Genomic DNA, 12,780 nt, shown 5'->3' with positions numbered 1-12,780 from the left:
GCATGAATGAAGACAAGAAAAGATCGTCGGCGGGAGTAACCAAGTTGCCTCTTTCAAAGACCAAAAAGAAGTGGATATATACATTTTTGAAATGCCTCAAGCACAGTGCTAATTGAATAAACATCTCGAGCCAAGATGGGCTATACACAATTAAACGTCACAGTTCAGCTCCATCATGGACAAAATTACAAAGTCCCCCCCTCCCATTGGAGCCCGCATGCCTCATGTCACACCACGGTATATTCCACCTGGTCGTAGATCATCCATATTATCAATGTTTCTATACCCATCAAGCTCCCTCAAACATGTCCACCCTCTTCGGGCAAGAAAATCACGATAATCATCTTCCGTGTAAAAAATCTTATCTTCTGTATGGACTGAAATGTGCCCTGACTCATCGTAAAGGCACACTTTTATGGCCAGTCCTGAAAATATAGATCTATGCATAAGCAGTCCATATAGTCAGTGTAGTGTAGTGAAGTGTTAACAGATGGCGGTGTGCGTCATGACAAAACAATTTCATAATTTGTACGGCTATGCCCATTCCAAAACCTGCATGTGCTGCTATTACCTTCATCAAGCTGGAGAGTGTAATTTCCCAAAGGCATATCTCTGTCAAGGCTCCGTATTATCTGGTCTTCATCCTCCAACCAAAATGCACGTTTGGTTCTCAATCTAAAAGCAGATTTGATCGCCTCTTTAATGGAATCGGCAGAGCCATCAATACCAACCCTTCTGGTATAGTCACCCCACTTGACTGAGATGACCCTCCCACCGTATGACTGACTCTCACCTGTTGAACCACAGAGAAAGGGAAAGCACAGTATCATCAATAAAATGTTGCTAACTCGGAAACATTATCAACTCAAGATGTTGGGGGTGGCTTTTAGGTTTTAGGCACAGATGTGAGGTGGAAAGCAAAGATCTTCAGCAGGTAGCACTTGACATTGGCAACTCATTCATATGCTTGGGCAGAAGTCCTCAAAGTCGATAACAATCATTTTATCATATTACAGTAGATAAACCAACCATTTCCAGGGGTTTCCCTCCAATTCCAAGGGGGAACTCCATTAGCCGCAACCGCTTCAGCAGTAGTTATGGCCAGAGGATGCCCATCATGATCCAAACGTCTTTCAAGGTTGAGAGTCGGCCTACCACTTGCTGCACAGTGCACACCAAGAAAATTAAATGACATGAGACCATCTGTCTAAATTAACATGAGTAATCATAATTTGAACTGAAAGGTCGAGCAATAAAAACTAGAATGGTAAATCCGCACAAACAGAAGTTCTAACTAACTTTGGGTGGAATGCTTCACCAAAAATTGATTGAAAAGCAAAAAAAAGCAAATATGACGAGGTCATCCAGAGAAGGGGGCATGCATTTGGGCCTTTTTAGGGATAACTAAAGATGCAAGAGGTCCACTTGTAATTTGTGCCTCAATAGAAGTCCAGACTAGTCAATAGACATAAATGTTCCAGATATTGAAGTTTCCATCGATTCCTGTGCTAAAAATATGAGGTAATGATTACCATCTCTTTAGCAGGGAAAGAAATGACATTTTCTAAGGTCAGATGTGTTTCCCATCAACTCAAGGTCTAAGAATAGAATCCAAGCCCCATGCGAAAAATTCATAAAGTGAAGCCCGTTCGGACAAAATTTTGAAACATAATATTTTAATCAGCAGATGTTCCGATACATATGGAGCAATTCCTATGGTCTGCCATTAATGGATTCAGACACTTGGCACTACATGGCATTGATATAAGAAAATCATCTCTGCGCTGCAGGTCCTAAATTTTGCAGGAGGGGACATAATAACATCAGGACATCACTTTACTCTTAAAATCAATAATGCATTGTCTCAGATACCCAGGGCCAAGTTTTCTTCTTCAGTTTTCTGCTAGCATTTTGATAAATAGGAATGCAATATTATGCTCTTTGATTTAAAATTTTAGGTCTAGTGGTGATAAATCTCATTCCTTTGTTAATGTACCATCTGTCTACAAATTTGAACAAAACAGCGACACCACTTTATATTGTCTGCCATCATCGGTGTAAGATTTGCCTGATTCTTCTGTTAATCTTGTAATGAGATTTGGCCAACTTCATATTTTATAAAAATGAAGGGAACTCCATGTGACAGGACATGAGAATGACTAATAAAGAGTGGATGCTCAGCTGCACAATTGGAGAACCTACAAACCAATAACCCTTATGGCCACAAAGCAAAAAAGTTATGCAATGGATCGTGCAGAATAGCAAAGCAAATAAACCATAATTACTAAGTTGAAAACCAAGTTTTCTTACCTTCTACAGGTCCGAAAGTCATCCCAGCATCCTCAATGCCTGCATACAAAAGTATAATTCAAAACTAAATGCACAGAAAGTACAAAAGAAGTCCCTCCCTACTTTGTAATCCCAAGGCAATGGGACAAATAAATGGAAAAGTCCCTAGCAGCCTGTCCAATAAATGTGAAAAAGAAGGCAAGATCAAGAAAGGTGCCTCAAATGGAGTTGAGTTCCAGTTCTAAGGGCAATAGTGACATTCTTTTCTTTAAAGGTTGTATCCATTAAAATAAGGACAGGGAGAACAAGAGAATGAACCATAAATTCACGAACCACACAAGAATCAAAGAAAATATACTGTTGAAATCCAGCCTGTCTTCTGTAAGGTTGCATGCTGAACTGAGATTCTACTGGTTCTCTAAAGCAAGGGAACATTAATCATGAATAGAACCCAAAGAGATAAAAAAGAAATGGTGCATACATACCTCAAGCTCTTAATGAAACTTAAGAAACTCAATAGTACTTATGACATATGTGATATGTGTAAATTTGTTTAAGATCGCAAAGGGCCAGAACAGACAGCAATCCAATTTCACAGGTACATGTACATCGACCAGTTGCATGCCCTCTATCAGATATCAAATGGATTGAAGTTTCTCCCGACATTGCACCTACTCAAGGCAACATCCACATTGAACAGAATGTGGGCCTTGATCGGTTAGCAGACACAAAATTCAGCGGAATGGCGAGGAGGTCCTCATCTCTTTCGTCATGCATTTGGTCACTTAGATAAAGAGAAATGAATCATACCCGCAACAAAAAGTTATGGATTCTATTGTTTATCAACGAGCACAATCCGACACAAGAGGAAAATTGCTAGATGGACCACTAAATATGACTTTAGAATAGCCATGCTTTGGAGGAAAAACGTATTAAAAGCTTTTTATTTACACTACTGATGACACAAATTGTTGTCCCTTTTTTCCTTCAAACTAGAAGTACACTGAACTATTCACAATTTCATTTCATCTTTTTTTATGACTGTAAGTCACTTCGTCTTTTCATAAATTGGCATGTCTCCCAAAGTACTAGTTCTAAAAAAATGAGATAAATTAAAGTATTGTCTTTCATCGAATTTGTCTCTTCTATAAGGAAGAAACCCTGGCACGATGAGCATATGGATTACTAATATGTATAATAAATCCTCACTCGTAAATTGACTCAACCAGTTTCAAGATATAGACATGTGGTGATCTAGGTTCAGACTCCTTGTTTCTTTAATATTTTTTTATTCAACTTCGATAGTCTCATTCTAGCCAATCAAACAGAACAGAAAGATTCATCTCACAAAATAAAATATTTTCCGCATTGTATTAACAAGTTCCTAGAAGAAACAGATTAAATACCAAACCACAATGTCATCAGGTTTTGTTCACCCTTGTAAACACAGGGAATAGCCCATGAATGAAATAGTGAAGCAAACATGGTGAAGTGAGTGAATTGGACATGCATTTACAATTATAAGAATACTGCCACTGACTGGACATCATGAAGTGAACATTGTTCACTTGGTACAGGTAGAATGTAGTGAGTAAAACAAACAAAGTGTTACACACATGAATTTGCAATTATACCAAACCACAGTGTCATCAGGTTTTGTTTACCCTCGTAAATACAGGGAATAGCCCATGAAATGAAATAGTGAGGCAAACATGGTGGTATGAGTGATTGGACGTGCATTTGCAATTATAAGAATACTTCCGATGACTGGACATCGTGAAGTGAACATTGTTCACTTGGTACAGGTAGAATGTAGTGAGTAAAACAAACAAAGTGTTACGCACGTGCATTTGCAATTACTGGAACGGACGAAATTAACTCTTGAAAAGCTATGGCGACCTTCACCACCATATGGAAAGAAATAGAAACCAGCTAGACAAGCCAAGAAAGATGGAATGCATCCCCTCAATAGGAGTTAGCCAACTCTTCAATTTAGGTCCCACAAACAAACACTCATCCCCAGCTGGACAACTATTGTTACAAGAAAGTTCGCACTTCAAACTCGAGTCCACAAATACTTGGTAACTTCTTGAGTAATGCTGTACATGAAAGACAATTCCTTATTGTAACAGTCCCAAAAATCACATTGGCGACTGCGAAAACTCGTCTTCCGTACTAATCAATCAACAAACACCCTCATTCACTACCTACTAATGAACTTGTTAAGAAGAAGAAATTTGTTCTTTAGTAATTTCATTTATGATTACAAACTTTCAGCTGACGCCCTGTAATTCCTACTCAAAGGCTAACACTTCCAGAAAAATCTTTCACACTCAAGACACGCCTTGACAGATCATAGCCATTGCCTATTCGCAATTCCTATCTCACAGAAGAGGAAAGAGAAAATACAAGCTTAGGGAGCTTAACTGGGCAACTTTTGATCGCTACAATTTAGCTTCTATATCACAAACACCACCAACACAACACATACGCCCAAATAATTCCTCCCAATTCGACTTAGTTAACAAAGTGTAAAACAGTATATTCATACTTGCCTTTGTCAGAGAACTGCATGTAGGAATCGACCTTCAAAGCCGAGGCCGCCGGACTCTTATACTGACCATTCTTGCTCCTCTCCCTCAGAATCTCCTCAATCTCCTTGTAATACGACATCTTTGCCGACCCTCTATCCTGGTACTTGGCCTTCTTGAACTCCTTGAGCAAGTTCCTCCACTTGTCCGTGCACATGGTCGGGGAACGGTCGAACCCTTTCTCTCTCATCTTGGACGAGATCTGCTCCCAGAGGTGCTTGTTCGACTTGGAGGTGTTGAACAGCGAGTCCATCTCGCGGCGGAGCGCGATGAGGCACCGGGTCTCGTCCTGGACCCAAGTCTCGGCGCGCTTCTTCGGGGCCTTGACCTCGAGGTCCTCCCCGCTGCTCTCGCCGAGGATCATCTGGTGGTGCGACTGGGGCTGCGAGGGCGGCGGCGGCGGCGGCGGCTGGTGCTGGAGCTGGTGCTGGTGCGGGTGGTGGGGAGGCGGCGGCGGGGGGATGTCGCCGTTGGAGGAGACGACCTCGATGATCATGTCGCGAGGGGTGGACTCCTCCTTGTAGAAATCGATCGGGCGAGGCTTCTCGGACAAGTACATGGCGGGACGAGGTTAGGGCTTCCTTCCCCGGGGGGAATGGCGGCGGCGGCGGCTGTTAGGGCTCAGGGACGGCGGAGGAGACGCGGCGGCGATGGTGGGAGCGGCGGAGGAACCATCGCCCGAGAATCAGCGAGGAGTGGAGTGGAAGAGAGTTAGCTCAGCTCCTTTGCATTTTCTTCTTCGTTTGGCCTCTTTGCAGAGCCGTCCGAGAGAGAGAGAGAGAGAGAGAGAGAGGTGTGCGTGAATGGAAAGCTTTCGTGGGAGCGTGAATAGTGAAAACGGAATCACTGATTATTTACTAATCTGCGATTAGTGAGCAGTTTTTAATCAGTGATTAGGGAAGTAAAGAGAGGGGAGAACATTCAGAACTCAGCAGAGAGTGTTTTGATTGGCAGAAGAAGATCGTCTCGACAATCGGGAATGATCCTCCTTCGAGAGGGAAACGGAAAATCGACGTCGGGGTTGGGTTTTTTCCTGCCAAAGTTTTCAAAAGTCGGGAAAAAAAAGAAATTAAATTATTCGGGTTAGTCAACGAGGGTACCGTTCGACCAAAGAAAAAAAAAACGAGGGTACCGAACCGCTATGAAAAATTTAAATTAATAAAGAATAAAAATAATGTGGGCTAACACTCTAAAAATCTCAAATTGATATACATGCGATAAATTTCTACCAAACTAATTTTTTGATCACTAAAAACCCGAACTGATATATCAATGATAAATTTACCATCAATTAATTTCCGTTAAATTTTGTCATTAAATTGCTAAGTTGGATGATACGTAGCAATTCACCGACGTACCAATTTAAGGTTTTACCCCTCTGTTTATCACGTGTTTACCAGTTTGTAATTTTTAATGGTATTAATCCAATTTAACGGAGGGTAAATTTATCACAGGTATACCGGTTTGAGGGGTTACGGGCCTGTTTGGTTCAACTTTGAAAATGCTACTTGGGAGAATCCAAATACCTTTGGGTGAAAGCCCATTGAGGAAATGCAAATGGTGTTTGGTAAAAATATTTTGTAAAGCTACTTTGGCCAAAATATAGTGTTTGGTGAATTTTTTTTGCAAATGGACTTTGAGAATTATCTTATTTATTAAAAAAAAAAACCAACCTACCCATCGCCGGAGCCGGCCGCCGGCAAGATAGATCTGGCGCCGGCGGCCGTCGCCACCTGAGGTCGCGCGACCAGGCGGTGACGGCCGCCTGGGGTCGCTCGACCCAAGCCGTCACCGCCTCGGGAGTCGCGCGACCCAAGCGGGCGACGGCCCGGGTCGAGCGACCCAGCGACGGCGTTGCACTCAGGCGATCGCACGGGCGGTCGCTCGATCCCAGGCGACCTCGCCGGCCCTTCTCCCTCGCCGGCCGCCCTCGCCGGCTGCCTGGTGAAGAAGATGAACAGTTTCAAAAAAAAAAAGACGTGAACAGTAGCATTTGTGGAATGCTGAAAGCCCAAAGCTGGTCCGGACCAGCTTTGGGCTTTCAGCATTCCAAATGCTAGCATTTGGCCAATGCTAGCATGAAAGCTGAACCAAACACCCCAGCATTTTGGGAAGGGGCTTTCGCAACACCCCATTCGTGGTCAAAAAATTAGTTTGGGGTAAATTTATCACATGTGTATCAGTTTAGGATTTTTCGTGATATTAACCAAAATAATATTACATCATGATAATTTTTTATTTTATTTCCAAGAGCCCTAAGTTGATAAGTACAAGAGTGATGGCTTCAATGTACATCAACTACCGTCAACGGTCAATCTGCTTGGAAGCTTTTGTGGACCTCTGCTGAGCGTTCATCGCTGGGGCATCATTCTCGTAAGATTTAGATGCAGAACTTGATCAAAATTCCCGGGTGTTTTACGACGTGTTCAGGGAACAATCAATCGGTCATTTTCCGTGCTAGTGGGAAAAGATGTTAGATGCGCGATTGCACGTGTATGATTTCACATCAACCTCTTTGGTGCCTACAAGCTTTCATTACAAGAAATGGAATTCCCTCCATGTCCTACCTTCTCAACCAGTGAAGTTTGTTCTTCCGACAGGCAAAAGTTCATACCTCGATTCAAAAGAGCTTGAAAATGACTCCCTTGTACTTTCCATCAGTTCTTCCAGCAAGAATTAGTTAGTTTCATTGTCATACTAAGCTTTCTCATCGGTCATCAGTGGCCATATCAAGCATAAAATGGATACTTCTCTCGAAAGGGTTCATCATCAGGTGAGGACGAGGCCCAAAATATATTACAACCATCGGATGATGTGGAGCCATGTGAGACCAATCAAATCTATAATAGACACAGAAATTCATCCGATCCATAATAGACAGATCCATGCAAAAAAAAATTCCACTGTCAACGAACAGATTACTTTAGCATTCGAAAGGCAAATCTACATCCACTTTCTTCTCTAGATAATGCAAGAATAAAGCAAATCAAGGAAATAAATTCCCTCTAATGGATTTTGCACTACTTTTCATTACCTGGTCCTAGCTGCAAGTTGGGTATGCACGCAGTCGATGCGTGCTATTGAATAACAATCCAACATAGAACGAGCACTTCGCATGTGAAAAACATTCCAAGGAATGGAATATCCAAGAACACACTGACTAATGTAAAAGAAATTATTGAGCAAAGACCCAAGCAACGTTATGCCGTCTGTATAAATTCTTCTCAAGGAACGCTCTGCAAGTCCTGGTGACTTTAAATTCAATCGAACGCAATGCATTAACTATGAGAAATTTGTGATCCGCAAATAGATGAAAAGAGAAATTCTGAACCGAAATTAGATGGATAGCTGTTGACAAAATTTGGGAAACCTGCCAATCAATTCCTTGACTTCTTCCTCGATGATTTAGAAGGCTTGGGTTTCTCCGCAACTGAGGTTTGTGAGGCCCCTTTGGAGCTGCTTGCTTGGTTTGGTGTCGCATTAGGAGCACTTGAATTGGCACCAGCTTCATGTTTTTCTCTAGCTACTGCCCCCTGGGAGCCTCTTACTTGAGCAGCTCTCTTATCCTTCCTCTTCGGCCTATAACTTGATCTCTCCCTCTTAGGAAGCCACCTTTCTGGATCTGGTGGAGGACCTGGATTAGCCGGGTCAAAACCTTTGGGGTATCTTGGCTTTCTCTTCCTCTTTTTCTTGGTTTTCTCTTTGCTCTTACTCTCCTCATGTGCCTCAGCGAGTCCGCGACGAAGAGAACTTTCATCTTGTTTCGCACCAGAAGTCTTTTCTAAACTCTGCACATTAATGCCCTTCAACCCAGGCAACGGTTTTAACTTCTTTTCATAAGCTTCAGCTTTGCCAATATCTACCCGTGCGACCGTGGTTATGAGCCCAGCCATTGCCTCTATGCTTCCATGGCTTTTCACAAGTTCCTCGTAAAGGCGTGCAGCTTCCTCTTGCCTGCCGTGCCTGAGCATGAAGGAAGCTGCCTCTGGCATTATAGAAGAGAGCTTGTTGTCCTCAGTCATGGCATTTGACCACCATTGGATCGCTGAGTTAAGAATGGCAGCTGCGCCGTCAATATCACCTGCACGCTCTTTCAATGCAACAAGGGTCGCGACAGTGGCAGGCATGTGCTGGATATCAGGTATCTTGCTCAGTGATTCTGCCGCTACAAGAGGGTGGCCAGCTGCTGCAGCAACCTGTGCTCTTGCCAGAAGAACAGTCTTGGACTTATCAGGGAACTTCTCTGCAAATTGCCCTAATACTTCCTCAGCTTTGCCAGCCTTGTTCTCTCTCACTAACACAGCAGCTTGAAGCAATATTGGTGCCACGCTGTTAGGAAACATGTTGGGCAGACAAGCAACAAGCTCTCGGGCCTGAGTATTTGAGAAAGAACAAGGTTAGTATATAAGCAAAACAATACTAGTTGGCAGACTTAGTCCATTAACTACACAATTAAAAAAATGCACAGTTGGTATAGAAGCACAAAAGAAAATATGGGATTCGACCTGATCCATCTTATTCGCATGGAGGAGCAAAAGCACCCGGTTAGTGTATATTGCCTCCCTTTGCTTCCGTAGAAGTTTCAATTCCACTGTATGAGAAAGCTGGAAGTTCTGGGCATCTTTCTCCTTTAGGCGGTCAACTTTTCTCAGGCTATCAGAGACATCTTTTGGCCCTTTCAGAGCAATGAGGTTGTTCACTGCCACAGCAAGCGATGATTCATCGGACAAATTCCGATTAATGATGCCAGTGTAAGCTTCAATGGCCTCTTGTCTGCGTCCAAAGATCTATGAAAAATAAAATAGTTGTGTCATTTCAGAACTACATGCCAAGAGATATTTATAAGAAATGATTGGAGCCCTCCTCCACAACAGCAGAAGCATTAACTAACTTTCAATTACCTGCTGAACATAAGCCAACTGGACAGCAATAGGAGCTAATTCAATTTCCACCTCATCAGCATCTAAGTTTTCTTCCAGGAGAGTTTCCTGACCAATTCTGACAAGATCTCAAATACATCAGCATTCTAATTGTCCTGTTCACTTCAGAAGCAAGGCGGCATAGAGCCTAAAGAAGTACAAAAAGTGGATGAGATGCGAAATCCGATCAAAAGAAAAGTTGAAGTGGTGAAAGGAGTATGCCCCTGTATGCCAACAACACCGAATGCATTCCAGAGTAAACCCTCATTTTTTGGACAAAGTCAAACAAGAAATTATCTTAGTTCATTACTTTACAACACCAGTCTATCGCAAAACTGGGGAGAACCGCATAAAGAGTTTCCAAAGGTAAACGACAGAGTTAAGGTGGGAAAATGGTGCAAATGCACATCATGGTTCGTGTAACGCATTCCTGAAAGCACATATAGAAAAATGAGCAAGAAGAAAATTAAAGTCTTGTTCATCACTTCTGAATATTGTGAACATAAAAAAAAAATACAAAATAATCGCAATACTCCAATTAAAACACTGCATATTGGTTTAAGGGAAAAATGCTAGGCCACGTGGTAAAAGTTTGCCCCCCATTAGCAAGATGAGATGCTAGAAATTCAGTGAAAACAAAGTACTCAGTGCTCAAGGCATGTATTCCACAGAAAAGCCCTTGCTTCATCAATTTGGCAAACAGAAAATAAAAGGTAAAGCACCTTTAAGAGATCAAGCAGAAAATTCCTGTCAAAGAGTTCTTATGCCTGGATAAAAGGTACAACCATGTAAATTGACATCGGTTACCGAGACCAAATGATAAGAAACCATTAGTGAAAAGACTTCATAAACACCCATAAAATTGCACTGTCAGCGCCAATAAAGTGACAAACCTGTGAACATAAATGCAATGAATCGGTCATGTATATTACCTACGAGCTGATAACAAGAGTTGTTCAGCATCCGAATACTTTTCTATTTCAATTAAAGAACAAGCAGTGTTGTATGCCAACTCAAAGCTGCTAGTTGCTTTGACCCTGAGTGCATCCAATGTTCCTTGCACTTCCGAGGCTCTTCCAGTCGCAACCAAACTGGCAATCGCATTTATCTCAAGTGATTCCACGTTAGACTTCTGTAGCTTTTGATAAATATCCGCACAAGCATCCATTTTGCCTTGGCGGTACAGAATCTGAGACTCCAAGAGCATGGTTGAAGTACTTCTTTCTTTGCTCTTGAGAGAGTCCAAAGCTTCATCCAGATTATTTTGTCTGTATAAGCAGTATGCCTATTTAGAGCCAAAGGAGGAAGAAGGACATTAATAAAGAGACAGCTGAACTGTTCTTTCTCAACATGCAAAAGACTCGGTTATGCATTTGGTAAGCTCGAGATTAAACTAAAACATATATGGGTCAAAATAATAAGAATACATGCGATGGAGCAAAAATTCTTTCAAAATCTTCAAATAACCAATTACGGTGAGTAAGAAAGATATGTACAAGCACGGTGAATCATTTACGGCCTCAGTCAAACAAGTGCAAGGGTTTTTCTCTTTCCTTTTGCCACTGATAAGTGCGAGGGTTGGGCGCCTCGACGACCTTCTTCCACTAGAGGACGTTACTGGTTGCTTGCGAGTAAATATTCTTCCGGGACCAAAACTCCACTATCCTATAACTTCGTTCAGATAATACTTCAAAACCAACATGTAACAGGTCTCCATAAGAATCACCTAGCTTATCTGCAAGCTGAGTTATTTCAACCCCTCTTGGAGTCAAATGTTTCGACTAAAGCCACAAAGATGCAACAGGGAAATTCATTTCCAGTAACACACAATTCACAATTCAGCTATTTCAGGAGCATCATGCACTCCACCTCGACGAGAAATGAGAAAATCAATCAAAATGACGGCATGGCAACACGTGAAATCCCGAAGGCCTTGCAAAATGAACACTAAACCTGCGTGAAAGTGAAACGAAACCGCAACACCAGCACGCGTTTCGATAATTTAAGCACTCGCCTTGTGAAAACTGAAGTCGATTGGTAGGTTCCTAGCTGATTGAATGGTGGTCAGCGCGCCCTCGATGCTGTCGCCCTTTATCAGAGCCACCACCTTGCATCTAATCGCGTCTTCATCCCCAGGAGCGATTCCCAGCACTGTCGAAAAAAAAACAAGAAGAAGAAGAAGAACGTCGAATGGTGAGGTCAATAAGGGCGACGGAAGGAAGCCATCGAACGCGACGGTACACGGCCGGGGAGGAATCGGAACCTTGATCTGCGACCTTGACGGCTTGTTTGAACTCAGATCGTTGGATGTGCTTGCTGAGAGACGCGAACAGATCTTCGATGGGCGGCGGCGGCTGCGACGGGGACGGGGAGGGTTTCGGCTTGTCCTTGGGCTTCGGAGCCATCGATTCGCCGGAATGCGACGGGCGCTGGTCTCTTTCGGCGGAGCCGCGCGGTTGCGAGAGACGATCGACGAGCCAGAACTCAAGCGCTTCGCAGTGATTGAGAGGGCTGTCTTGAGAGGTTTTGGTATCTCCTTCGTCGTCGTCGTCGTCGTCGTCGTCTTCGGTTTGACCACTTTCTCTTCTGGTGCGGGTTCGAAACGCACGGTGGCAAAAGCCCAGAAGGTTCCGGTGGAGCCCATGGGCCTTCTCTCCCTTTTCTTTTAAAGGTTTGAGGCCCGTCGAGTTTTCCATGATGAATGAAAGCATAAATTTCGTTGGCTTTTTAGGATGTACAAAGCAATTTAAGCTCAAGAGTCGAATTTGAATAATAACTAATAATTACTTTGCGACCAATACCCGATCCGGACCCAATCCATATTCGACCCAACACGGGCTCCATTCTCAACAATTTTTCTACTTGAATTGTTGCCTCCGAAGAATGGGCGACTCCATGAATCGGCTGGTTGAATCAATGAGAAAGCTCGAGGGTCAAGGTTTGGGTGGCCCATGAAGTAGGTGGTGAAACGAAGGGCGGTG

General features: G+C 42.9%; 2 protein-coding genes across 2 annotated transcripts; both read right to left on the bottom strand.

Moving 5' to 3' along the window:
* Window positions 1-26: 26 nt before the first annotated feature.
* On the bottom strand, window positions 27-5,679 carry LOC115671893 (trihelix transcription factor GT-1). The gene is made up of 5 exons (XM_030593570.2): window positions 4,845-5,679; window positions 2,311-2,349; window positions 1,030-1,161; window positions 572-793; window positions 27-425 (listed from the first exon to the last, which is right to left on the bottom strand). The coding sequence occupies exons 1-5, from the start codon at window positions 5,437-5,439 to the stop codon at window positions 223-225; spliced, it is 1,191 nt and encodes a 396-aa protein (XP_030449430.1). The 5' UTR covers window positions 5,440-5,679; the 3' UTR covers window positions 27-222.
* A 2,454-nt stretch (window positions 5,680-8,133) lies between these two features.
* Window positions 8,134-12,368, bottom strand: LOC115671891 (uncharacterized). Its single transcript, XM_030593566.2, has 6 exons — window positions 12,063-12,368; window positions 11,814-11,950; window positions 10,732-11,084; window positions 9,782-9,878; window positions 9,386-9,667; window positions 8,134-9,253 (listed from the first exon to the last, which is right to left on the bottom strand). Exons 1-6 carry the CDS (start codon window positions 12,202-12,204, stop codon window positions 8,258-8,260), a joined length of 2,007 nt encoding a protein of 668 aa, XP_030449426.1. The 5' UTR covers window positions 12,205-12,368; the 3' UTR covers window positions 8,134-8,257.
* Window positions 12,369-12,780: the final 412 nt, after the last annotated feature.

Source organism: Syzygium oleosum, unplaced genomic scaffold (assembly GCF_021117445.2).
Source record: "Syzygium oleosum isolate NSW1041296 unplaced genomic scaffold, Sole_v2.1 Sole_v2.03, whole genome shotgun sequence".
Classification (NCBI taxonomy): domain Eukaryota; kingdom Viridiplantae; phylum Streptophyta; class Magnoliopsida; order Myrtales; family Myrtaceae; genus Syzygium; species Syzygium oleosum.
This window is presented reverse-complemented; position numbering and strand designations above follow the sequence as displayed.

Bases quoted from the DNA above. Each gene is read 5' to 3' on its own strand.
- LOC115671893 (XM_030593570.2), bottom strand. From the start codon at position 5,439: ATGTACTTGTCCGAGAAGCCTCGCCCGATCGATTTCTACAAGGAGGAG. The intron at 794-1,029 runs GTTGGTTTATCT...GTGGTTCAACAG, and splicing joins GAGGGAAACCCCTGGAAATG to GTGAGAGTCAGTCATACGGT. The intron at 426-571 runs GTAATAGCAGCA...CTATATTTTCAG, and splicing joins CACTCTCCAGCTTGATGAAG to GACTGGCCATAAAAGTGTGC.
- LOC115671891 (XM_030593566.2), bottom strand. From the start codon at position 12,204: ATGGCTCCGAAGCCCAAGGACAAGCCGAAACCCTCCCCGTCCCCGTCG. The intron at 11,951-12,062 runs GTTCCGATTCCT...TTTTTTCGACAG, and splicing joins CGTCAAGGTCGCAGATCAAG to TGCTGGGAATCGCTCCTGGG. The intron at 9,668-9,781 runs GTAATTGAAAGT...TATTTTTCATAG, and splicing joins AGTTGGCTTATGTTCAGCAG to ATCTTTGGACGCAGACAAGA.